The sequence below is a fragment of the Dasypus novemcinctus genome, chromosome 2 (assembly GCF_030445035.2).
Source record: "Dasypus novemcinctus isolate mDasNov1 chromosome 2, mDasNov1.1.hap2, whole genome shotgun sequence".
Lineage (NCBI taxonomy): Eukaryota > Metazoa > Chordata > Mammalia > Cingulata > Dasypodidae > Dasypus > Dasypus novemcinctus.
In genome coordinates, this window is record NC_080674.1 from 106,758,467 (window position 1) to 106,785,640 (window position 27,174).

The window sequence follows — 27,174 nt, forward strand, 5'->3', positions numbered from 1 at the left end:
TTCTCCCTGTGCCTCTGCTTTATGTAGCTCTCTAAATACTTTTCTCACTTGACGTTATTTGTTTATTGTCTCCCCCTTCTAGAATATAAGCTTTATAAGATCAGGCAGTTTGTCTGTTTTGTTCACTTAAGTGTTACCATGGCCTAGAACAGGGCCTGGAACATAGTAATTTCTTAATAAAATATTTGTCTAATGAATGAAACAGGGGGAATTGGAAATATAAAAACCTTATGCTCTAAATATCTTGGGAAAAATGTTTATTATCTATTATGTGAAAATATTTGTATTGTAAGTCATTATGGGTATAGGATGAATCAGAACCCTGCCATTACAACTTAGCCAGCTACAAGGTCTTAGACAAGATACTTAACCTTAACAAGCTTCAGTTTCCTCATCTGTAAAATGATAGTTTCTCTCCCATAGGATTGCAGTTAAGCAAATTGATAGAGATAAAGCCCAGTAAATGCTCAGAAATTTTAGCTATCATTATTTCTGCCTTGGAGTAAATTACAAGGATGACTTCAGTTACGCTATTCAGAAACTGTCCTGCAAGGCATTATATGACAAATAACTTAGAAGAATTGAAATAAAGAATTATAGAGGATCAGGTTTAAACTTGAAGAGGGTGATATCAAGAATAGTACTTGAGTGAGGACCACAATCACAGTTTTTAAAAGTGCATTACAGAAGCAGGTTAGAATTTACATTTCTCTCTTGCTTCATTAGGAAAATTTTGTGGAGGCAGTGGGATTTATAGAGTGTGGTTCAATGGCAAAGGAGAGAGTTGTGGAAACACAGGTTTAGAATTCCTTTACAGGCATCACTCTAGTGCTGTACACAAATGAAATAATCAGAACTTTAACTTATAATTGCTTTAAAAATAATCTAGTAATTATTGAAGGCACAATTTACTAAGAGATAAAATAGTTCTGTGCCTTTACACCAAAAACCATTAGTACCAATCATGTAAAGCAAACCCTTGTAGTAATACAAAGTGAAATTGGTTAAACTATAATTACAGAGAGATATTTGGTGTATAAAATAGATACCAAAAGCAAGCACATAAAGCATTTGAATATTTCCATCAACAGAATTAAAATATGTATTTACATAGAGTAAATATAATTTAATATAGCTATATCTAGGTATGAATTATTTTGTCTTAAGAGAATATACATTTTTTTCAATATGTGAAACATTTGTTAAAAACCATGTAAGTGAACAGTAAGAACTTTAGTTGACTACAGTATTAGAATTTTTATAGCCCCCATTATTTGAGCATAATCCAGTAAAACTAGAAATAGACCATGGAAAGATATCATGGAAAACTTAGATATGATATTAGTCAGCCAAAGAGGTGCTGATGCAAAATACCAGAAATCTGTTGGCTTTTATAAAAGGTCTTTATTTGGGGTCGAAGCTTACAGTTAACAGGCCATAAAACATGAGTTACTTCCCTCACCAAAGTCTTTTGCCACATGTTGGAGCAAGATGCCTGCCGGATCAAGATGGCTGCCAACATCTGTAAGGGTTCAAGTTTTCTCTTTTTCTTATGGCTCCATGGTCCCAGCTTCTTTCAATGTTAGCTGTAGGCTGGGCTCATTTCTCTCTGGGTTCAGCTACTATGCTCTCTCCAAATGACCAGCTATAAATTTCCAGGTGAATGACTCATCTCTCTTCCTGGGGCCTCTGCCCTGTCTAATGGAGCCTTCTCTCCTTCCTCACACATCTGCTTCTTTGTGTGCTTACTTCCCAGGGCTCCAATATCAAAAACTCCAACGAACTCCTCTGCCTTGTCATTTTCTCTGTGTCCTATTGACATGGCCCAATGAAAGCCCTCATTATAATTTAATCAAGTGAAACCTCTGAATCCAATATAATTTAATATGCCCAGAGGAACAGACCAGTTTGCAAACATGATCCAATATCTATTTTTGTAATTCATAAATTATCAAACTGCCATAGATACTTAGAAATTAAGAACCATCTTCTAAATAACTCCTGAAATAAGAAAAAAAATGAAAATTGAAATTATGAAATAGCAAGAAAGTAATGAAAGAAAATACTGGATAAAGCCCATGAGACCCAGTTAAAGCAATAATCAGAGAAAATTTGATAACTTTAAATGCCTTTATAATGAAAAAGTAGAATAAAAGTAAAGTTATATATTCAATTAAGAAATGAAAGAACAATGAAGTCGAACAAAAGGAGTTAAAGATAAAAGCCAAAATGAATAAATAATAATAATTTTATAATCTTAAGAAAATGAATGATTTTCTAAAAAATATTAAGCTACCCAAATTGACTTAGGAAGAGATTGGAAAGATAGAAAGACAGATACATACATATACACAAATTTCTAAAGATGAAAACCACTTAACCAAGAACGAATGAGGATTAAAAACAGAAAATGGATTAATATGCCTACTATATAGAAAGACAAATAAGAATTCTGAGAAGACAAGAAGTCCCAAAGAAAAATAAATGAATATGAATGTTATATTCAAAGAATGAAAAAGGTTCAACCTATTAATATTCAGAGAATATCAAGGAAAAAAATAATATGTTTTGCCCAGTAATTGGTAAAAATTTTAAGAAGTTATACAGAGCTTTTAAGAAAGAGAAGACAGGGACAGTCTTATACATTTTGTTGGTGGGAGGGTACATTGCCACATACTTTTTAGGTAGTTTATCTAAAGTTATCTTTTTTTATTTTTTATTTTTTTTTTAAGAAAGCTTTAGATTACATAAATGTTATAGAAAAAATATAAGGGATTCCCTTATGCCGCACTCCCTCTCCCCTCCCACACCTTCCCACCTTAAAAACATCCTTCATTAGTTACAATTGACAAACACTTATTGCTACTAACTGTGAACTGTAGTTTATAATTAGTCCTGCACAATTTTGTAGGTTATGATGAAATATATAATGGCCTATATCCATCATCGCAATGTCATGCAGGACAATTCCCATGTCCCAGAAATGCCCCCATATGACACCTATTCTTCCCTCTCCCTCCCTCAGAACCTCTGTTGGCCTCTTCCTTTATATCAATGATACAAGTTCTTCCGTTGCTAGAATAATAATAAGTCTAGAGTATAATAAAAATAAGTGTACTTTAGTCCATTGTTCATTCCCCAATCTTGAGTATTTGGGGATGCTGATGCCCACATTGTTTCTAATTGAGAGGGGGCTTAGATCCTATGGGATAGATGGATGGAACTATCTTGCTTGCAGTTTCAGACACTTTGTTTTTTGGGATGGTTGTTGTCCATCATCATCTCCATCATCTCTTTGTTAGATGTCCTGGGTGAGTCCAATGAACTGGCAAGTAGGTATTGCAGCTCTGCTACACATGCCAGGACTCACCTGGCACATGGATGGACCAAAGATTTAAGTCTCTGGGTCATATATTTAATAAATATAGTGCTAATTATAGGTTCAAATAAAAGGGACAGAAGATCCACATGTAGGGAAACTATAACTGAATCTAATTCTGTTACTCTGGGGAGCATAAATTCCAAAATAAGGCCATGGACAGAGTGCCAAATTCCTAAGTTTGTCTGTCCTGTTTATAGTGTCCAAATGTCTCTAGGGCCTTCAGGAGCCCCTCTACTTGAGGCACTGTTTACTGTGGCAGTCAACAAGATCCTTCTGAGATGTGCATAAACATAACCTCTGTAATGACCTTCCAACTCATTTTGAAATCTCTTAGCCATAAAAACTCATTTGTATTTACCATTTCCCCTTTTGGTCAACATTGCTAGCTGGTACTTAGTAATAATCACTTAGTGCCAGGAAGGGTCATCTCCAGGAGTCATGCCCCATATCAGGGGAAGGTAGTGTGTTTATATGCTGAGTTTGGCTAAGAGAGAGGCAACATTTGAGCAAAAAGGAGGCTTTCAGGAGGTAACTCTTAGGCAATATAAAATACTATATATTTCACAAGAAAAGGTTCATAAGTGCAATCATTAATATGAAGGGCCTGGTGTACTGGTCTTCCTTCACTAGGCATTGCCCTTGTACTTGGGGGATTCTTGCCATTGTTTTAGAGAATGTAGCAGGACTTCCCACGATGGAAATTCAGTATTCTTTTGGTTATTTCTATGGGTCTCCACCTACTGAGACAGCACCCCATGAACACTTGAACATATTCATATGCCTTAGCGTATACCCCAGGTGCACCGCTCTCTGTATATCCCCCATCACCAACACCCTAAATTTATCTTTTAAAATAAAAACACTCAGATCCTTAAAATTGTGGGATTTCATTGTATAGAATATTGTACAGTGAGTGAAAGAATGAATTTGGTCTACATCTGTTGCCCTAATATTGTCAGTGTATTCTTAAGTGAGCAGAACAAATTTCAGAGTCTTGTGTGCAGTATGATCTCATTTTAATAAAAAATAATAACAATCCCCTATATGTGTTTGGTTTATATTTTTATAAACATGGAGAAAGTTGGAAAGAGGCACATCAGCTGTAAACAGTGTTTCCTTTGGAGAGGTGGCAGTGGAGAAGAATGAGAACAGATTTTCTTTGGTATATATACCTGAGTTTTATTGTTAAAATGATCATCTATTTTATTGTAATTGTTAACACAAAAGTAAAAGAAAGAAAGAAAGAGACAATGAGAGAGAGAAAGAAAAGGAAAGAAAGAGAAAAAGAAAGAGGAAAAGAAATATCAACAAAAATAATCCTGTTACTTCTAATTCCTTTCTGATATAAACCCCTAATGTTCTGGAAATCTCTAGAGAAGTTTTCCACACAATGTTTCTAATTGATAAATTTTTAATTCCTATTCCTCTGCTTTGCAACAGTGTTATTAAGAGAGTCTGATTAATTAAAGAATTTAGGAAATTAGGTACACCGTTAGAAAGAAATAGAGCCAAATTTGTAGGAGGCCATTCTTCTATTATAGTTAGTCTGATGATATTTGTGGAAGGCCACCATGCTTATCTTTCCACATTAGCAAGAAAAGTGATTCTCTTTGCATTTATTAGTCACAAGAAAAATCCTCATTGTTTCACTTATTTCCAGCTTTATGTAGTCTGAATTAATATTTCAATAACCCTAGTCAAGAGAACATTTGGAACCATTCACGTGAATGTTGCATTCTTTAAGCAAGAGTGCAGAACATACTCTTTCAGGGCTCAGATTGCTTTTCATACATAATGTGCTCTACTTAATCATGTATAAAGGGACAAATCCAATGTACGTTTTAGAGCAATAGCTCTGTCTTAGAATGCAAAAGTCATCCCATCCAGCAAACCTCAGAGCATTTCTAAAGAGGAAGGTTTATAAAAATAGCAAGTACAGTGCTGCTATTCAATGTGTCATACTCCTACCCTCAGCTAATCCAGTATTAAATGAAAACATTTGCCGTGGCAACATCAATTTACAAAGGGCAAATGGTGTTTCTGAGAGATTGGAGTATTTCCTTTCATAGATCTCAGATGCACACATCGTTAACACATTAACAACCATAATTAATAATTGTATGTATAACCGAAAAGCTTTACTTGCTTAATCTTAACGTGTTTTTATTTGGAAAGAGAACTCAACACAATAATAAACTTAACAAAAAGTGACATCAAATTAAATGCAAGCAGCAAAATACCACTAAATTATTTGAGCCTTCACTATTCATGGTGATAAACTGGATTGAACTATGGTTAAATCATTTGCTTCCAATTGAATGATTATTCGGCTAAGAAAATGCAAGTTCTCTGTTTACCTCACTATTTCTAGAATTGATGTTATTAGTTATAATGTTTAGCTTCCCCATTTTGGACATGTTAAAATATTAATTTATCTCCTTAATGTATTTTTCATAAATGCTGTGGCAGTATTCACAGTATTTTACTGCCGCGGTTTCATCTACTTGACTCAAACACAATAGATGTAAGAAAGAAGATGGATTGCTAGCCTGGGTAAATGCCAGTTATTAAAGAGGTGAGTATAGTGGGGTCAAACAAGTTTAGAAGTTAACAAATAGTCTCTATATTGTTTCTCTGCTGTCATAACCACACCATAATATGAAATGGAGAAAATTTTGCTCAGGGGTTAGAAATTAAGTTCCTGCCCTAAACAGCTCAGAGTTGAGAGCAAACATTTATCTTTTCAACATGAATTCTTTGACTCTGCAGAGGTATAAAATGTTCTGTCTTCTCCCTATCATTTATTTAATCAGCACAGTAGGCTTGGGTCTAGAAGCCTGAGGCTGTTTGGTGTAAGGGGACTTCTAGTCCTTCAATTGATTATGGCGGGAGTCTGTTGAAATAAATAAGGCATTTCACACAGTTGCTTTCCAAAATGTTCCTTTTTACTTTGGTTTATGATGACCTGAAAACCTTCTACAATAGCCAAAGAGCTGTGAAGCACCACTGGAGCAAATAAAAGCCAAGTCTAGCATTCTTTCAGTGCTTTTGAGTCTGCAACTGTTTGAAACGTGACTCCAAGTTTATTAAAAGATGGTGTGTCATTTATCTCCTCACTTTCCTTCTTTCCTTAACAAGTATTGCCCAACATCCAAAAATGTCAATTAACTTTTTAAAACAAGTTTACAAATATATAAATCCAAGATAGTTTCCTTGCATTTTAATAAACACTCCAGAACACATTTATTGTGCTTAAAAGTTTTAAAAGAGAATAGAGATTAGCAAAATCACAAATCACTGTCTTATTTACATTTCTATTATAAAGGAGAACATTAAATTAAGAATGATCTTGGGCGGCTGACTTGGCCCAGTGGTTAGGGCATCCGTCTACCGCATGGGAGGTCCGCAGTTCAAACCCCGGGCCTCCTTGACCCGTGTGGAGCTGGCCCATGTGCAGTGCTGATGCGTGCAAGGAGTGCCCTGCCACGCAGGGGTGTCCCCCACGTAGGGGAGCCTCATGCGCAAGGAGTGCGCCCGTAAGGAGAGCCGCCAAGCGCGACAGAAAGTGCAGCCTGCCCAGGAATGGCACCATCCACACTGAGAGCTGACACAACATGCTGATGCAACAAAAAGAAACACAGATTCCCTTGCCACTGACAACAACTGAAGTGGACAAAGAAGACGCAGCAAATAGACACAGAGAACACACAACCGGGGTGGGGGGGCGGGGAAGGGATAGAAATAAATAAATAATTCTTTTAAAAAATAAATAAATAAAGAATGATCTTATGTCTTCATGTGGAAGTCAGCTCAAGAAATTCTTGACTGAAAATGAGATTTTTCTTTGAGATATGTGAAATTCAAATCTAGTGAAATCCAAAGATATTTTCATATATATATATATGTATTAGTATTAGTGGAGCTAAATTCAGGCCATCCCAGTTTTTATGTATATATAAATAATATACATTTATTTGTAGTAGAATTGGAATTACATTTATAGAAATGTAACAAGGTTGAAATGGTTTCCCATCTCTTCTACCTTTCTAAATATCTGTTCACTAGACCATTTTTCCTCTAGGGCTTTCAAGTAATCTTAAATCATCACTGTTCTTTGCATTCAATATTTAAATGTTGCATTCAATATTTAAATCTATTGCATATTACAATGAATGCCGTAACCTTGTTAGCTAGTCATTATTTATTGTATTAATTTTATGGGGAAGTATTTTCTGAATTCCATCTGAGTATTTAACACTCCAGGAACAAATCTCTATTTCATCTCTCTCCACTAAATATCACTCTGCCTCTCTTTCTTGAGATATAATATCTAGAATAGAAGATCCTTTGAAAATTCTTGTCTTTCTTGTTCACTATTGTATCCCCTAGTCCTAGAACAATGCATAGTGTCCATAAAGATTTGTTGAATGAACTTTTTTTAAAAAAAGGAGGGAATGATCTGCTCACCAAGTATATTCCCTGCCCTTCCCCAATACTCACAAACATGCATACACATAAATACCAGTAACTGTCATATTTTTCATGTATTCACACTAATCACTAATTATGAGTCCTCTGCTCCCATACTCTTCAAATGTAAGAAATATTCTTAAGTTCAGTGTCTCTATCTCAGCTGCTCCCTAACATTTTTATCTTGCAAGATCCTTATTTTCATTTTTATCAGCTTATTTGTGGCATAATGTACTTAAAATGAACTTCATCAATTTTAATTGTATAATTTGCTGAATATTGACAAATGCATACAGTTGTAGAACCACCACCCCTATCATAAAGAACATTTCCATCACTAAAGAGGTCCTTTGTGCACCTTTGCACACAGAGAGACACACTGCCAACTCCCACCTTTCATCCTTTCTTCAATCCCCCTAGCTCCTGGCAACCCCTGATCTACTCTCTGTCATTATAATTTGGCTTTTTCTAAATTTACATAGAAAGATCAGTCATGAAGTTGCATTTATCAATATTCTTTCCTTTCTGTTGCCAGAGCCCCTGTCCATTATGCTATTATGGTTTTCAGTGAATACAATTTTTTTTAACGTTCATCTCTGATAGTGTTATTCTCCTACTCATTCTGACCAAATGACATTTTACTCCACCTTAGGGTATGTAAGTTCTCTGCTCCACTGCCCCCATCTACGTGTTGTTGTTTTGTTTTGTTTTTAATCCCCCTTGTGTCTTGCTGTCTGCTCTGTGTCCATTCGTTGTGCATTCTTCTGTGTCTATAGTTATTTATTTCCCCTCCCCGCTTGCAGCTTGCCTGCTGTCTGCTCTCTGTGTCCATTCACTGTGCACTCTTCTGTGTTTTTGCTTGTCTCCTCAGCCCCTTTTTTTTTGTTGCATCACCTTGCTGAGTTGGCTCTCCGTAGACTTGCGGGCCAGGCGGCTCTCCACGGTGCCTGTGGGCCAGGCAGCGCTTTGCAGCATGCAGGCGAGCCTGCCTTCACAAGGAGTCCCCGGGATGCGAACCCAGAGCCTCCCATATGCTAGACAGGAGCCCAACTGATTGAGTCATAGCTGCTTCTCCCATCTATATGTTTTTAATTTAAATTCCCCACATTGTTCCTTCCTGAATTCCCCATTTTCTACCTCATTTAGCCTGTTTGAGATTCCAAAAAAACAGGTCCTTTGACCCTGCTGATATTATTTGTTCCATCTATTATATTTTCTTTGGCCTGAATCTTCATCTACTGAATCTTACCCCATTCATTAAGTTACAGATTATGTGTTTCTTTCTGTATTACTCTACCTGATTCCTTCAAAATGATAAAATATGAGTTCCATAATAATTTGTATTATGGTCCTGTTGTATTGTCAATTATAGTGATTTATTTTTATGTTTTTAATCTCTCATTCTAAAAGCCATGTCTTATACATCTTTGTGCATACTGTTATTAGTTCATGCTTATACTGAGTGTATTTGTCAGCCAAAGGGGTGCTGATGAAAAGTGCTAGAAATGTGTTAGCTATTATAAAGGGTATTTATTTGGAGTGGAAGCTTACAATTACAGGGCCCTAAAGAGTCCAACTGAAAGTTAATTCTTCACCAAACTCTGTTCCCACATTTTGAAGCAAGATGGTAGGCGATATCTGTAAGCATTCAGCCTTCCTCTTTCCTCTTAAGGCTCAATGGACCCAGCTTCTTCCTCTCAGTTGTAGGTTGGCATAAGGCTTATCTTTCTCTCCCAGGCTCTGGTCTCTCTACAAGGTCAGCTGAAGACTATCAGGCTCATCTGTCTTCCCCAGGCAGTGTCTACGGAGCACTCTCTCTTCCTGTGTATCTATTTCTGTGCTCTCCTTTTCTGTTCATTTACTTCTCAGTGCTCCAGCTTCAAAACTAAAACTCTCTCCTCTGCTGTGTCATTTTCTTTGTGAGTCCCCACCCACCAAGGGGACAGGGACTCAACATCCTACTGACATGGCTGAATCAAAGAATTGATCATAACTTAATCAAGTAAAAGTGAAACCTCTGAATCTAATCCAATCTAATATTCCAGAGGAACTGTTTAGAAACATAATATCCAGTATCTCTTTTTGGAATTCATAAATAATGCCAAACTGCTACACTGAGCAAACACCCCAACTATATTTAAAGGAAACCAGCTTTCATCTGCCCTGCTGTCAAAATATTGTTTGTACAGTATCATGTCTTACATGTAGAAAATTCTCAGTGAATCTTTGTTGATTAATTCGTCTTCCTTGACTATGCCTGGCTATTCCTTCTGCTTTTGGGTACATCTAGGAAAGTGAACTAATCTAATGACCCATATGACATAATTAAGATTATCTATCTAGTTAAGGCTCCATCCCAGTGCCTTGCAGAGCTCTGCTATTTAGTAGACATTGATAAATATTGTTGAGAATAGATGTATATTGGTTGTTTGCTTTGTTCAAGGCCCAATATACAGATTGATTTGGCAGACTTCAAAGGAACATATCCTTTGGTAAACATCTCACCTCCTTGGTTAAAATGGTGATATACATTACACTGTTTTACCTCCTTAATGATCTAAAAATTCTAGGTATCTACAATTCTTTCATTTTCCCTTTCCCTCTCTGTTCTAACTTATACCGATTGCACAGCATATGTCCTTGCCCATGCTGTGTTCTTGCTTTGATTGCTCTTGCCTTCCTTTTTAATCTGGTTGACACCATCCCTACTTTCAGGTCTCAGCCTAAGCACCACTTTGTCAGGGAAGTTTTTCCTGACTGCCCCCCATTTCCCTCAACCTTACTTCACCCCACCCCTTCAGAGAGCTATCTTAGCTCTTATGGCACCTCGTGCTGCCTCTTCAGGGCACCCTTCACAACTACAATTTTATATATTTTAGTGCATTTTTTGAATTCATATCTCTTTTCCCCCATGATATGATAGACTACATAAGGGTGGGAAACACAGCTGGTTTTGCTTGACATTGACTCCCCACTCCCTAGCCCAGTGTCTCGCAGCAGTAGACTCAGTATGTATTTGTGGGATAGATAGACATATGGGACATATGGTTGGATGAATGGGTGAATTTCCACATCTACTCTCCTATTGTTGATGTAACTCAGATTGCTAGCAGTACCTCTTGATTTGCTTCCAGACTGTGTCACCTTCTCCCCTAACCCCATATCCTCATTGTTCATTCTCAGTTCTACCAAAGCATTCTTCTAAAAGGACTGCACTCAGTTTCATGCCCTGAACCTTACTCCTCATGACTAACATCATATCTCAACAGATCAAGTCTAAATTCTCATCTGTCAAGGTCTTTAATTATTTGGCTTTACCAAGTCTACCAACTTCCTTTTGCAGGAGTCCCTAAAATGTCAACTCTGACCATATTATTCCACTTATCACACTGTCTCTCCTTCTGCCACATTCACTTCCATCTCTATTTTCTCAGTTCAGAGGACCTTTGCACTGTGTTTATCTGAATTCTCCCTTCCAATGTCGATCCTTAGTCTCTCTTCAGATCTCTCAGATGCTATACCCTAGGCCACTTCTATTTGTTTTTGAGGCTCCAATTTTGTAATTTTTAAAATGTTAAGAAATATCATACAGTATAATGATAACAAGGTTGTAGTTGATGTCCTTAAATGTTCTCCCTTTGTTCCTCCAGATACTTTCCCCTTTTCCCAGCCTACTCCATAATCTAGGAGACTGACCTTTATGGACAGCATCAGTGGCTCCTTTGCTCTCAGGCTTCCACTGACTTGTTTTTTTAGGAGGTATCAGGGATTGAACCTGGGACCTCATACATGGGAAGGAGGCACTCAACCACTGAGCTACACCTTCTCCCCTGCATTGACTTTAATCAGTGGGAGGAATTGGCAAAAGACTGGAGGGCAGAAGGAGAATGGTGTCAGGGCATTTGTTTTTTGTTCATTCTTTGTTAGATGTGGGTTGATATGACTGGGTTTCTTCCCCTATGACCTTAGTGCCTATCAGTCTTCTCTTGTGCCTATAGCAATCTCTAGTTCTGGAAATTCTTCCTCTCCTTACTTTGTAGGAGTTTGGCCCATTACAGATTCTTGATTTTAAATCCTTGGGGTTTCCACATCCCTTATATGTTTTCCTTAACTTAGTACACACCCTTGTTCTTAGTTCCTTTCTTAAATTCTCCTCAACTACCCCCTTTGTGGCTTCTCTTTCCTAAAGAAACCTTAACTAATGTACTTTAAGTATTAAATAAGCAAATTAACACATTCATTATAGAACTACAGCAGTGAAATATACAGTACCTTTCACAGGATAATTACAGAATTTATAAAATATACTAATTCATTGTGCCTTGCAAGTGGTAGTGTTTGGATACAAGTTGAAAATTGTAAGATAAATGCAATCTTCTTTCAGTACTGTCTTTTGCCATGAAGGTAGGATTTGTCTTCCTCATTAGATTCTAAAATTTCTTAAGGAAGGGAAATTTTTGTATTTATTTTTATGCCCCAGGAACAAAATATATATAGAATTAATATATGTTTGTTGTTCAGTTTGTTGGCTGTTGGGGTAATTGGTTGGTTGGTTGCTACTGAAGATTCTTGGGGACAAATTCTATCCTTTTAATATTTTAAATATTTTAATGGGAAAACTTCTAATATGTACAAAATTAAAAGACATATAATGAACATCCACGTACAAATCAATGATTATCAACTCATGAGAATCTTGTTTTACATATGCACTCACTTATTTTATTCCTTCCCTAACACACACACACTGCATTATTCTGAAGCATCTACCAGACATCATTTCATTTAATAGTATTTCAGTGTGTATTTTAAAATATAAGTTATTTATTTTTTAATATAATCATATTCACCATTATCACCATTAATATCATCAAATATCCAGTCAGTGTCAAATTTCTCTGGTAGCCAAATTTTTTTAAATAGTTGTTTGTTTACATCAGAACCCAAATGTGATTCATAGGTGAATCTTGTTGATAGGTCTCTCTTAAAAATCTTGAGGTTCACTTTCTTTCTTTTTCCTTTTAATTTAGTTTTGAAGAAACCAGGATGTTTGCTTTAAAGCTTTTCCGTATTCTGGATTTTGCTGATGGCATCACTAGAGTATCATTTAACATATCCCACTGTCCAATATTTTCTGTACTGATAGGTATATTTAGAGGCTTGATGAAATTTGGGTTAAAAATTTTGGCAAGAACACTTAAAAGATTGTTTTGTGTGTTTCTAGTAATAACCTATTTGCTGTTAAAACCAGGTGTTTACCTTACAGTGTTTTCCACATTTTGGATTTTACTGACAGCATCACTATAATATCATTTAAAATGTTCCTCTGTTACCTTTGTTTCTCCTAAAATGTGGTTGGATCTAGAGACTTGACCAGATTTAGTTTAGATTATTTTGACAAGGATACTTCATACATAAGTAGTGTTATATCCTACCAACAGAAAGATATAATATCTGATTATCTCTCTTGTGATGTAAATACTGTTTTTGTGTTGGGAATTGTCAGGTTGATTAATCCATTATAAATTTGCTATCAGTTTTATTGCCTATTGATTTTAGCTGATCATCATTGCCTAGAGACTTTAGCAGTTGTTAATTGTCATTCCTTCTGCATTTATCAGCAGAAATACTTCTGTGAAAAGAAACTTTCCCTCATAAACTATACAGTCACTTTGAGGTAGTTTATATTGTTTATACAGTTTATGTTGTATAACCCCTGGATATAAAAGGTCAAAATTTTTTTATAACATCAAATAAGGGCCACTGACTGTTGAAACCTTACTATGTTGTCATGATAATTTAGTATTATTTCATTTAATCCTACTTATGCTGTATGTGAGTGTTTATATGTGTTTCTGAAAATACTCTTCAAAAAGTAAGAAAATAAAGCTGATTTTAAAGCACTAAAGTTAGGTTTACATTTAGTACTGGAATATTCCAAGCAGGCCTAAAGAAGTATACTATGTACTGAAGTGCTGTATTCATGTTTATAATGTATGAACTGATGACAAGTAAAACCTATCTAGAAAATGGACATTTGCAGTTTCTACAGCTATTTGGTTCATTATAATAATAACCCCATTAAGTATATGACAAGTATCCACCCCTGGGAGTTTAGATACAAAAAGAAGACAACCCTTATAGAGTCATTCATTTTCTTGAATTATTAATATTGTCTTTGAATGGGAGCTGGAAAATTACAGTGGGATAAATTTGGTTTGATAGCCTTAAAAATATATAAATAAAATCCTTAAAGGGAAAAATGACTCAATGCTCTGGAGCTATTTTTGTAAGAATAGGTCCTTTATGAAAGGTTATTACTCATGTACTATAATAAAATTCAACTAACTATTTCAGCCAGCATTCACTGAGTACCCAATTCCTATGCCAGGTGGTCTTTGGGAATACAAAGAAGAATAAATCAACACTCCAGTCTTTAAAACACTGTCTGATAGCAGGAGACAGACTGGCAAACAAGGAGCTTTGTTATAACTGCCTAAGATTGTAACAGAGATGTTTATGAAGTGAAAAGCAAAGAATTTTCCAAAGAATTTTATATTTGATTTTATAGTTTCACTTAAAAGTCAAGGCAAAGAATGCAAATCTGTTGAAATGTCCCCTTAAAGAATTGAAAGTTTTATGAAAATGGACAGATGTCAAATCACTATGGGGCAGGAGGTGGGGAGACACAGATTAACTTTGCCCTTGATCATAATAGTTAATTATATGACTCCATCATTAAACATAAGTACACCATGCCTATTGTGACTCTCCTTTAGAAAAAAGAAAAAATCTTATTTTTCAAAAGGCACAGTTGCTTTTTTGTTAACTTCTAGTTGCATTTGCTCTCCATCTTTTATTTCCCTCAAGATTGTCAGGCATGCCAAACTAAAAATAACCATTTTATCTATTCTTGACCCCTTAAATCTTAGTATATCTAGTTAAGAAATGCTGCAGAAAGTGTCTTGTTGAGTATATAATTCACATTGTTAGTGTACTAGATAAAGAGGACAGAGATTAAAAAAATACTGAACATTCCAAATAAATACACTGAAATGAACCCAGTTGCCCAGAGATTATTTACCATTGGTTACATTTAGAACTGTGAGTTTTGTTTTGTTTTTCAGAAATATGTTATCAGGCCCTCTTGGTTACTTACTTTATAAACATCCCCTCCCCTTCATTCTTGCTAGCAGATCCCCACTTTTTTCCCCAGCATTGGCCCTGAAAGTAAATCTTAATTAAATGAAGCCCTTATGGTAATTCCTTTCCCCTTGCTAATGATTGGTTTAAGGATGGGCATGTCATAAAATTCTGGCCGTTTAAATATGAGGGGAAGGCTTCCGGAGCTGAAGTACTTCTGGGAAAGTTTTATTCTTGAATAAACCTTAAGGAAGAGTCTTTCCCTCCACTGGACTTTGGACATTGCTTTGTTGAGGATGTGATGCTGGAAACTGCTGCAGCCATCTTGTGATCATGAAGAGAGAAGCCTATTGATTAAAGGCAGTGTTCTCAGGATGACAAATTGAAAAATGGAAAGAACCTGGAACCTTGATGACCTTGTTGGGATGCTGAATGTAATAACCATCTTGCATCTGTCCTAACATCAAATTTCATTTTGTGAGAGAATACATTTGTTAGTTTAAAACATTTGGAATTGGTTTTCTGCAGTTTTCAACAGAATTCAGCCTAATTGAAGATGAACATTTTCTTAGACCTCTTAAAATGTGACAAGGGTGCCATATATTTGATTTAGTATAGTCTTTGTGATGTCTTTATGTTCAATGCAATCTAAGGAAAAAAGTGATGTTTCTCATAAATGCTTATAACCCTAACTATGCATACCATTTTGCATTCTAATATTGCTATTACTGGCAATGGGAAAAAAAAATTTATCATATTTCAGATAAAACTTTATTAATATTTGCTATGATAAATAAATATATTTGAACTTTACAAGATTATTTGCATGTTTAACACTTCCTCTTCCTCAGAAAACCTACCAGGAAATAGTTTACTGTGCTGATATCTGTTATCAACACATAGCAAATGGACTATGTTAATGTATTAATTTACAAATTGTGGGGAGAAACAGACTCTCTGCTACTGCTTATGTAGTAGCAGAGTCATAAGTGACATAAATATGTCAAATGTGTAAAAAAACATAAATTCTTTTTCTATTTAAAACTGATTTAATTTAGCTTATTAAGCCCCTGACCCTCTGGGTAACAGAAAAAAACAAAAAGATGAAACAAAAAACCAAAACAAAACAAAACCCCTTAGAGGTATCAGTTAAAAGTATCCCAGTCTCTTCTGATTCCAGACAATCAGCTCAGCTCCCTATTAAGCTGTTTCCGGTTCTCATCCCTTGTTTGTCAGGAGAATACCTGCATATGTGGAAGGAGTAGTCTAAGATAAAAAGCCTTAGACTGCGGAGGTCTCAAATAAATGGGACCCATGGACTCTGTTACCTTAATTGTTACCAATCCTGACTTCTGTGACTATGGAATTACCATCCCCTTGACCAGAAGATTTCATTTCTTCCTCCTGTTGCCTGGAAGTAAGGGTATTTCTCTGTATTATAGTCTCCCCTTCTTCGCTAGCATGAACCCTGTCCCCTTCCTTGCCTCCATAAAAACAGAATGGTAGCTGGGGATCCACATTTGTTTTATTTGCAAGAGGAATGTGAATATAACAGTTGAATATTTTCAAATACTTGTCTTCTTACAAATATGAAGTAGGTAAAATCTGAAGACCTTGCCCAGAATTGTAACATTTATAGAAGCATGCTAAAGTTGGTCAGATTATTACTAAAAGTTGCCACTTTTGATATTGTAATGTTTGGTCTTTTACAGCTCTTCTCTGTGAAAAGTATGTACTATTGTAGTATATCACCTCATTAGCTCTTAGTACATTATAAGAAATAATTAAAATCAGTGGGTGCTGAAAGGGTCAATCAGGCATTTAGATTTTTGTTGACATCACTAGTCTATGGAACAGAAATAGTTTCCTGGATTGGCAATCAGCAAGCTTCCATGGGGGATAAAAATTTGGTAGCAGAATACTTAGTAGGAACTTATATAAAACCAATATTGCTTCAAACAAATTTCCCTTATGTTGTTTTATTTAGAATATTTGGGATTTTTTTTTAATTGACCTGCTTGAGCCATGCTTTTTCTTAAGCCTTCTCAATCTCCCTTAGGTATTTGTTGTTCTTTGTTTTTAATTTATCTTTTCATTGAGATTATTTCTTTTCTGTTTCCCAAACCTCCCTAGGCCCTGTGATCATCATCAAAGGAGCTGGTGGGAAAACTTTGCAGAGTTGCTGTCATGTACTGTTACTGGGGCATGTTTTACAGGGAGGCAGTATAGATAACTATGCCAGAGAAGCTGGACAGTGAATGTGGTTGGAATTTTACATAACCTTGAGAAAAAGAGCATTTTGTAAAAAAAAAATTTTTAATTAATGAAAGAATATTTTGATGAGTGGCATTGACAACTACTTCCTGCTTCTTGTAATATTCTCTTCCCTTTGCTTCTATGACAATACTCATCTAGATTTCCTCTAAGCTCCTTGGCTGCTCTTCCTTGGCGGGCCCCTTCACAGTGCAGTCAGTTCTCTTTTTTTCTGCTCTCTCACTAAAAGAACTTCGTTTACACCTGTTGCCCAATTACTCAGCTTTCCTCTTTCATTAATTTAAATTTCCTGGCCAGATCTTTCCTCTGAGCTGTACAGCTTTGATCCAACTGCCCATTTAACATTTACATGTAGACTTTTTAAAAGCTCCTCAAAGTCAACATGTCTAACACCAAATCCATCATCTTCTCCTTACACTTGGTCTTTATCTTGTGTTTTCTGTCTTAGTGAATGATACCATCAAATTTTGTAACCCAGAAATCTAGGAATCATCCTTGATACTAGCTCCTTACCTTCTACTCCTATCCATCCCAAGTTATGTCTAATTTACCTTTTAAATGTCTCCAGAATTTCTCCTCTTTTCTCCTCAATTGCTATCACCTAGTATTAAGCAATCATCACTTTTTTGAACAACTGCCGTGACTTTTTCCTGGAATCATCTAGTTAATTCTGGTTCCTGCAAAATATTTCAGTGGTTTTTCTTTGCTTCCAGGAAAATCAAAGCAAAGAAAAACAACCAAAGTCCTTAACATAGACTACAAGGCCCTGCATCTACTTTTCTAGCCCAGCATTTTTTTTTAAGATTTATTTTTTATTATTTATTTCTCTCCCCTTCCCCCCTGTTGTTTGCTCTCTGTATTCATTCGCTGTGTATCCTTCTGTGTCCGCTTGCATTCTTGTCTTGTGGCTTCGGGAAACTGTGTCACTTTTTTTTTTGTCGCATCACCTTGCTGCATCAGCCGTCCATACGTGCAGTGCCACTGCTGGGTGGGCTGCATTTTTTTCATGCAGGGTGCACTCCTTGCACGTGGGACACCCCAAAGCGGGGGACACCCATGCATGGCACAGCACTCCTTGCACGCAGCAGCACTACGCGTGGGCCAGCTCACCACATGGGCCAGGAGGTCCTGGGTACAGAACCCTGGACCTCCTATGTGGTAGGCAGATGCTCTATCAGTTGAGCCTCAACTGCTTTCCTTCTAGCCCAGCTTAAAGCATGTTCCCCCAGGTTCTATGTACTGGTTTTTGTTTTCTCACTGATACTAAATTCTTTCCAATTACAGGACCTTTGTAAATACTATTTCCTCTGCCTAAAATATTGACTGTCTTTTCAGCTAGATCATTTCCCCTGAATTACTGGCTCATATAGCTACCTGTACTTCTATGATGTAGTACTTAAAACAGTTAAAATGTAACATTTATTTGTGTGATTATTGAGCATTTGTTGTTCCAGTAGACAATAAGGTCAGAGGCCATGGATATTTTTGCTCACAGTTATATGAATGTAGCAGAGTGTCTGGTTCATGGGAGTTGCTCGACATATAAGCTGTTGAATGAATGAATGGATGGGTGAAAGAATGAGTTTCTAAACAGCTATCAAAAGAGATTTAAAGGTCGGCAAGTACTTATGAAAGGCTATGGCAAGATACATGAGAATAGATCTGGAGAAAAACCACTTCATTTTATGATGGTTCATTTTAAACTGTAAGAGAATGGAATGCAAGTAGAAAAGTAGCTGGCAGTTCCTTTCAAATCTGAGCATCTCTTCTCAGATGTTGATTTTCCAAGAATCATATGTAAGCCACTTAATATATAATATGGAAATAGGATGTTTGGGGTAGTGATTTCCGAAGTTTCCAAGCAGATTTGATAAACACAGTGAATTTTCAATCAGCTGTGCTAAAGGAGAGGAAAATGGGATTTGAATAGTTCAGAAACACATGATGGAAAGCATAAACCAATGGCTTAAGGTTTAGGGAGGTGAGATGTATGGGTCATCGGCAGCCCCCTGTTTAGAATAGCAGTTTCTTTTGGCATAACTTTCCCATATGCCAGGGAGCCATGTAGGATTCCACCACTGCCACTACCTGGTTGTGTCACAGGTGATTAATTACAGACAGTTTACTTTTTTGTTTATTCATAAATGAAAGTGTGTGAAAGTTCTGTGGCAGATGTTCCCTCACCAAAATATTTTTTCCTCTGTCATTTGCTCATGCAGATTTGTATTCCCAAAGAAGAGCCTTCACCAGGAAAGTAGCTTCCATTTAAGCTACTTGGCATTGAGAATTTTGTCACCAAGAGCCAGAGAATGATTGTAGTTTAAAAATGCAAGTGGGATTCTGGGATGAGGCAACCAAAGGATAAAATTCATATGAAAAAGTGATGCTGTATAAAATCCTAATTAGGTGGCATATGTAATACAAGGTTTCAGTTCAGTGTTTCTTAAACAGTGAGTTTATTGCCCCCAAAGGAGGAAGGTATGTGCTACATTCAACAATTATTTATTGAGCTCCCACTATGTGCCAGATATTATTCTAAACAATAAGGATTCTAGATAGACATGATCAGAAGAAGCTTACATTCTAGATTGGGATAAATGCCCAAAGCGTGGTGGGAATGGAGCTTTGCTGGTGGAAATAATTCTTGTCCTTAAAACTGAGGACAAGAGTGGAACATTTGGGGGTATACTTTATTTTAATCATTTGGAAATGTTTTAAAATAAAATTTTTACTTTGTCTCTTCCTGTCTCTAAGAGATGTAAATAGGCAACTTTTTGTTTTTTTTAATTTGGTGGCGGAAAGACAACAGGGAAAGGAAAATTAGAATAGATTACTTACGAAAGTGACAATCTGAAGATTTTTACCAGTAATAAGTGTAATAAGTCCTGGTTTCAGAGAGGTAGGTATTTTAAACCCTTGTTTTTCATTCCAGAAAGTCTTTTACGCCTTTATATAATTCCCCTTTGTTCTACTTCTTTTTATAGTAAGATGAGATTGAGACTATAAACACTACCTATTCAACAGAAGCTTATTATATGTATTAATATTACTTTGGTAAATAGCAATTTGATCCTATTACCTATCTGGATCAATTAAAAGAAAACTCAGAAAAATAATTGTCCAATTGCTTTCTTCCTCTCTTACCAAGATTCTTGCCAAGAAGCCTTGATCACTTTGTATACTTCTCCCTTGTTGGAGTAGCAGAACCACCAAGATTTCTAGTAGTTTTTTGCAGAATTTAGATCTGAAATGAGTTCTTCGTGAAATGTAGGGCCTTATGGATGCTTAAAGGTTTTTCGGGTTTGAATTTAAAATGTGCATGATCTTGGATTAGTAAAGGTTTCTACCTACTTTCTGAGCAACTAGACTAAGGCATAAAGTCACAGGTACTGCCATGAGATGGCCTCATTGGTTCCAGTTATTTAACAAGGGATAGCTGAGAAAAGTTACCAGAGACAGTGCTTTACACAGTATTATATTTCTTTGGGTTATTGCCTATTTACAGAGAACAACCAGGGTGCAAATAGCCATAGAAAGAAGCAAAAGAGCCGTATCCAGGCAAACCTGGGTCATGCTGTGTTTTTGTACATCTGTTTGTGTCACCACATTGAATGGTCTCCTTAAGTAAGGTGGTCTGCTGGGCAATCTTTAGACCTACATAAAAGAAGGGTTGTGAGGGTATTATCCAATCAGGATCAAAGCATAGCATTCAATGCTAGAATCTGAATGGTACCTCTGGTTTCCCAAAACAAAAATTACTGATTTTATGTAAATAGCTTCTCACATGTAATAGTATACAGATGGTTTTGTTTGTCCCATATTAATTTAAATAAGCAATTGATTTTATTAACTATTTATTCCATAGAAACTACTGTATCTCTGGCTCACAAATGACTAATATAAAGAACACATCATTTTTATGAAATAGTGTAGGCAATGGTATTGTCTGTTGTCTACATGAGAACTCGTGGTTTAAAAAAGGATAGTAATAGAATATCACAAGAGTTCTTTAGTAATAAGAGCATGTTTTATCATTTCTAGCATGCTGTCTTCTTTTGTCAGAAAAAAATGTGCTTTTCTTGGATAGTTCCCAATAATAGCAGTAAAGAGGTATCAGCAATATGATATCCCTCTTGATTCAGATTTGGCTGATGTGCCAGAAACAGATAGCACTGGGAGACATAGCTGTGTAGATACATACTATTTCTCACTTTTTATACATCTGAGCCGTTTGTTAGCAGTTTGAATCGTAGTATTCTACAGACAGTCTCCTGGCACCAAGCTTAGATAAAGTGTTCTTCCTATAGAGAGAAAAAGAGGATCGGTGATGTTGATGTATGGAAAATTGTGAACGGTTATACTAGTAACTTGGTTTGAATCTTTCCTAGGACAGTGTGTTCCAATGAAAAGGCTATTATAATAGCCATTGTGTTGCTGCTGTTCCTGTGTCTTCAGAATATGTTAGTGAAAAACATTGATCCGAGTTATGTATATGTTTTCAAATAGCTTTCCTTTGCAGAAACAAAATAGTGATGAACGCTAAATAGCTCTGGCTATAGTCCAGTTCATTGTAGCTTGTCAACAAGCTTTCATGAAAATGTTCTCAGGTGCTACTGAAATTTGGGGGACTTGGGACTGAAACATCCTGTTAATATTATGTGTCTGATTCTTTAATTTCACCCATTAATCAAGTAAATAACTAATTGTGTCTAAGAACCGATAACTATTTTTTTCAAATGTTACAGGTTTGAAAAATAACCTTTTTATACATATTTTTCCATAGTGGCTAGAGAAGTGCTTTAGTGAACTGTATTCATATTCTATTTAATCAATTTCTAGATTTTTTAAAACTCCAGACAAGTTATTTACCTCCTTTAGCTTCAGTTTCTCAAGCATCTTTAAATATGGGTTTTATTAAATGTGCTTGAAAGTGTTATCAAGGGAAATAACTGATTGAATAGCTTCTAATATGACGTAGAAGTAGCAAAAAATATTCTACCTTTTTCTTGGTATCCTATGCTATGGATAGATAGTATATTTAAATCATTTCATTTTTAAAAAATTATCTTTAAATGACAAAGGCTATAGAATATATTTACCTAATCAGAGTATTGTTAAATATTTTTATTGGTATTAATCATGAAAAAATGAAAAACACAACTGGTTACCTGCTCATATTAATGATCCATGATTTTTATTACTTTGAGAAATGGGTCTTTCAAGTTTTCTTAATATTATGGTTTTGGGAGGCTAGGCTCAGGATGCCAGCCTTTTTTAAAAGGTGTCTCAAATTGCAGGGTCCATCATAACTAACTGTATGATTACAAATTATTATCATCTTGAATTCTTAAACTGACTGATGCTTGTAGCATGTAATTGAAATTTAAAGTAACCATCCATTTTGGTGACCTGCCATAGAAATTAACCTGTATTGATGAAACAGTATTTTGTAATCACCCAAAAAATCTTCCTTTCCCCATGAGCTCATAGCAGTTTGGCAAAGGCCAATATCCAGCCCATTTTTCATCAAATTATATTTCTCAAAAAATGTACTTCATTTACTTCTGAAGAGCCTTTTTATTCAAAATATAGAATTTAGTCTCATTTTAAATTAGAAAACAGAGGCATGAAGGAATTAAAGGAATATGCAGAATCACAATTTAACTAGAATAAAACTTAATATCAACAAAGTGGCAAGAAAGATATTTATCTCTGATGGTCCTGAAGGCATAGAGTAAGTACTTTTTACTCTTAACTGTGACACTAGCTCACTGGGTGGCTACAGATGGATTAGTAACCTTTTGGTGAATCAGTTTCCTTTTCTGTAAGAAAAGGGGCAGTGCTTATTAGAACTATAGCATAGATGTGAGAATAAAGTATAGTAACATAAAAACATGCCCTGTTATATGTAACCAGCCTAAGCAGGAGAGAACTAACTCCTGAGTCATCTTTAAGGTTTGCTTCTTTAGTTGAACCTTGTAAATGATCCTTGGGGGCTTATTTTCTTTATGTTGAATTTAAACTCTCAACTTAATTCTAGAAACCAAATCGTGGTACCATAATACTTCAGAATGAAATCACTGATGCCTTTTACAGCTTCAGAGAGAAGGATAATACCTTTTGCTTTCTCTGTTCTATTGAACTGTGGTCTTCAGAGATTATTTTGAAGACATAATTATTGATTTGATATACACAGTATTTTTTAATGTGTTCAATTTTTTAAAAAAGTTTTACCTTCTTTTGTTCTAACAGCATTATCCTTTATCTTGGAAAATTGGGCATACATAAAGCTGAAATCAGAGTATGAAGGTGCGTTTTACTTGCTTTAGCAGAAGAGAAGAGAAATCTGAACACATTCTCATTATTAGAAAAGTTATAAGACAAGAAATATAAAATGATAGAAGGAAGACATTCCCAAATTATTCCCTCATTTTAAATTGGACAGCCAATGGAAAGAGCAATCATTACAGTATGGATCTGATCAGTGCTGAATATAAATAGCAGTTTCCTTTATACTGTACATGTTACCACCGTCATGCCTAGTCTTTATTATCAAAGAACCAACTTGTTGAATTTGATATATCTATCTATGCCTCTCTCTCACCTATTCCAAAAACAATTTGCAGTAACATATCAAAATCAAAGATAGTGTGAGATCCAAAAATACTAGTCCAAATTAAAAAGAATTTCTGGGAAGCAGCTGTGGCTCAGTCAGTTGAGCTCCCGTCTACCATATGGGAGGCCCTGGGTTCACATCCCAGGGCCTCCTGGTGAAGACAGGCTCACCTGCACACTGTGGAGTGCTGCCCAGCCTGCAAGCACCATGGAGAGCCGATTCAGCAACGTGATGCAACAGAAAAAAAGGGAGGTAAGCAAAAAAGACAGAAGAGTGCACAGCGAATGGACACAGAGAGCAGACAGCAAGCAAGCTGCAAGGGGGGAGGGGAAATAAATAAATATTGACACAGAAGAACACACAGTGAATGGACACAGGGAGCAGACAGCATGCAAAAAGCCACACGGGGGGGATATAAAAAAAAAGAACTTCTGCTTGGTTTGCATTACTTTGTGGCCTTTGATCCTTTCTTCTTATAAATATACACTTAACAACTTTAAATTTCTTTTGTTTTTATGTTTGCAATTAAATCTTAATTATCGCTTTGCTTTGTGTTATCTGTAATGCATTGGTCAGACTGTCTGTGTTTAAGCCCTCCCTCCTATACTATTAATGAGGCATCCTTAACAAAGTTACTATCTGTAAAATGGGTATAATAAAAGAAACTGCATTATAAGAATGTGTTTTGAGAATTAAATGAGTTAATACATGTAAACTGCTTACAACATGCTGGCACATAGTAAGCTCTCATTAAATGTTATTATTGGTTATTATTAGTATTATCTTTAAAGTGAGGTTTCTTCCATATAGGATTTTAGGTGTTAGATTATATAATATAAGAAAAACACTTAGAATATTCCTGGCTCATAATGAACATTCAATAAATGATGACTAGAAATAGTAATAGCATCCACAGGTATAGTAGCAACTAAACCACATGTAGCTCAAATAGATAATCAAATAGAAAACAATCTTGAACTTATTTTTCGTATTAGAACAGAGTATGTTTTGTTGCATTGGTAATTTAGAGATTGGAAAAATGTTTAGGAACAATCTTGAAAGATCTTGAAGCATTATTTTGCTGTATATTCTGGGGTTTTGGATAAACAGTTCATTTCTCAAGCATTTATGTGGTTTAACCTACTTACTGTGCAACTTTCAACATTTTGTAACAGTTCCTTATTAGCAAAACAAGAATGAATTTAAATAATTATAAAGTCTTTTAAACAGTCTATTCAAATGAGAAAAATGGCATATGTACAGCAGTGGTAACTGAGACTGAATCATATTCTCATAATTTTTCAAGTTTTAAGATACTTGTCCAATATAAAAATACTGTATTTGAACCTCCATGATTACCAACATGAAAGTAAAATTTTAAAAAAGGTATAAATGTCACAATTTTTAGGTGCTAAGCAAATAGGTTTAGAGAAGCCTAAATAATCACTGTCTTTGTTGATTGAGTCTCTTGATTCCAGCAATTTGCAGTAATAATCCATAAAGTATGAATTATTAATTGAGTGCAGCTTATATTTATGTCGGGTGTATTATTAACCATAGCACATACTTCACTATGTATGGGTTTCCATTAAGGAAGTGGAGCTCATAGATCAACAGAAGCCCATTCTCCTTAAATTGCAATTTTATCATTAAACATTCTTGATGCTACCATTTAGATAAGAGACCAGTAGTTGGAAAAAATAAATAACTGAATTAATGTCAACTTCTTCAATATACTACATAAAGAATTTTAAAGTAAGGGGAGGAAAATCAAATATTGTATTTTAAGACCAACTTTTATGCATTGTGCTTTTCTGATGAATATTTTGGGCAGTTGTGATTCAGGAAATTAAATATTTAATTATGCAAATAGCAAAGACGGTCATTTAAAACTAACACACAATTTTAAAACCAAATACATGAAACTGTTCCACCCAGCATTTATAATGTTGCCCTTTGGGACAATTCTGGAAATATGACTCATAAAATTGGTTTTATAATTAGGATCTGAAGTCATCTAGGAAGGAGTCTTAGAAAAATTTGTAGGGAACTTGAAGTCTGGACCTGGCCCTGCTGTTGACCAGCCACCCAGCCCTAGCAGGCTGCCTCACCTCACTGGACCAGTAGTTTTTTGTTTGTTTTTTTTTCAATCATAGAGATCATGCTCTTAATAATTAACATTTTTTGTTTACTAGCAGTAGTTTAATTCAGATTTTGCATCTTTCTTTAACAGTCTGATACGTACTTCTGTACATCATTACGGTTGCCGATGGATGAAGAAGCCTTCGTGAGTAAGTATTAGTTGGATGATGTTGGAGGGGAGCTGTTGAAGGAAGGGCTGCTATTTGATATCAGCAAAAAGGGTTTTAGGATGGTTAAGAGCATATTAATTTTTTACTGTCAGTTTCTAAAATCCATTTATCATGCCTAATGAAGAAACAAACTAGAGAGAGCTACTGAGCGACGAGATTGCAAACAGTATCTGGAGAGATTTGTGAGTAATGTAGTTAAGGAGTTGCATGTAGATGTCAACAGCTGCCAGTACTGGGTGTTCTCACTTGTTTAGTATTGGCTTTCTGTCTGTGGCTGGATGCTTAATTTTGCTCTCCTCAACAGACTTTATTTACCTGCTGGTTCATGCTATAAATTGACTGCACTTAAAATCAACATTGGGGAAAGTAAGATTTTACTTTTCAGACAGGGAGATGGATCTGGAGGGAGAGAAGGAAGGAAGAAGGGAAGGGAAGTAGGAAGAAGGAAGAAGGAAGGAAGGACCTTGTTTATATTATAGAATAAGAGGGCTCTGTAAATGACAGTTCCTACCTCAACTCTGCCTTTAAATCAGATAGGAAAAGTGACAAAGCACCATCTGTTTTCATCTGGGTTGTTTTAATTTAAACATCCATTATGACAGATTTTTAACTGTTTAGGGAAGAAGCTTGATTGGCAAATTATTCACGGATTTGTTTTTTCTGCTTCGCTTTTCTTGTTTTGGATGTTGATTTTTTGAGAGAAAATGATAATGAGAGTTGTACTTTGGTCCCTTGAAACTAATCTTCAAGTGGGCTGTCTAAAACAGCTATTATGTGAATTGTTAAATGTGTACAGTAGCCTTGGGGCAGTCTCAAAGATGAATTTTCATGAGATATTGCCCACAGGAAAGCACATTATAGACCTGCAAAGCCAGAGCAATGTGCATTTTTCCCAGACACTTTGGTGAGAATCACAACAGAAAATACAACCTATAACAACACTCTTTAAACAAAATTTGCTCCGTAGCTAATTCTTA

General features: G+C 35.7%; 1 protein-coding gene across 15 annotated transcripts in view; it reads left to right on the forward strand.

Moving 5' to 3' along the window:
- Positions 1 to 27,174, forward strand: part of PAM (peptidylglycine alpha-amidating monooxygenase) — a 311,548-nt gene that overhangs the window by 142,656 nt on the left and 141,718 nt on the right. For all 15 annotated transcript variants that reach the window (XM_058276787.2, XM_058276770.2, XM_058276809.2 and 12 more), the window contains one exon: positions 26,119 to 26,176. In XM_058276787.2, coding sequence (XP_058132770.1) covers positions 26,119 to 26,176 — 58 coding nt within the window. The remainder of the gene's footprint in view (positions 1 to 26,118; positions 26,177 to 27,174) is intronic.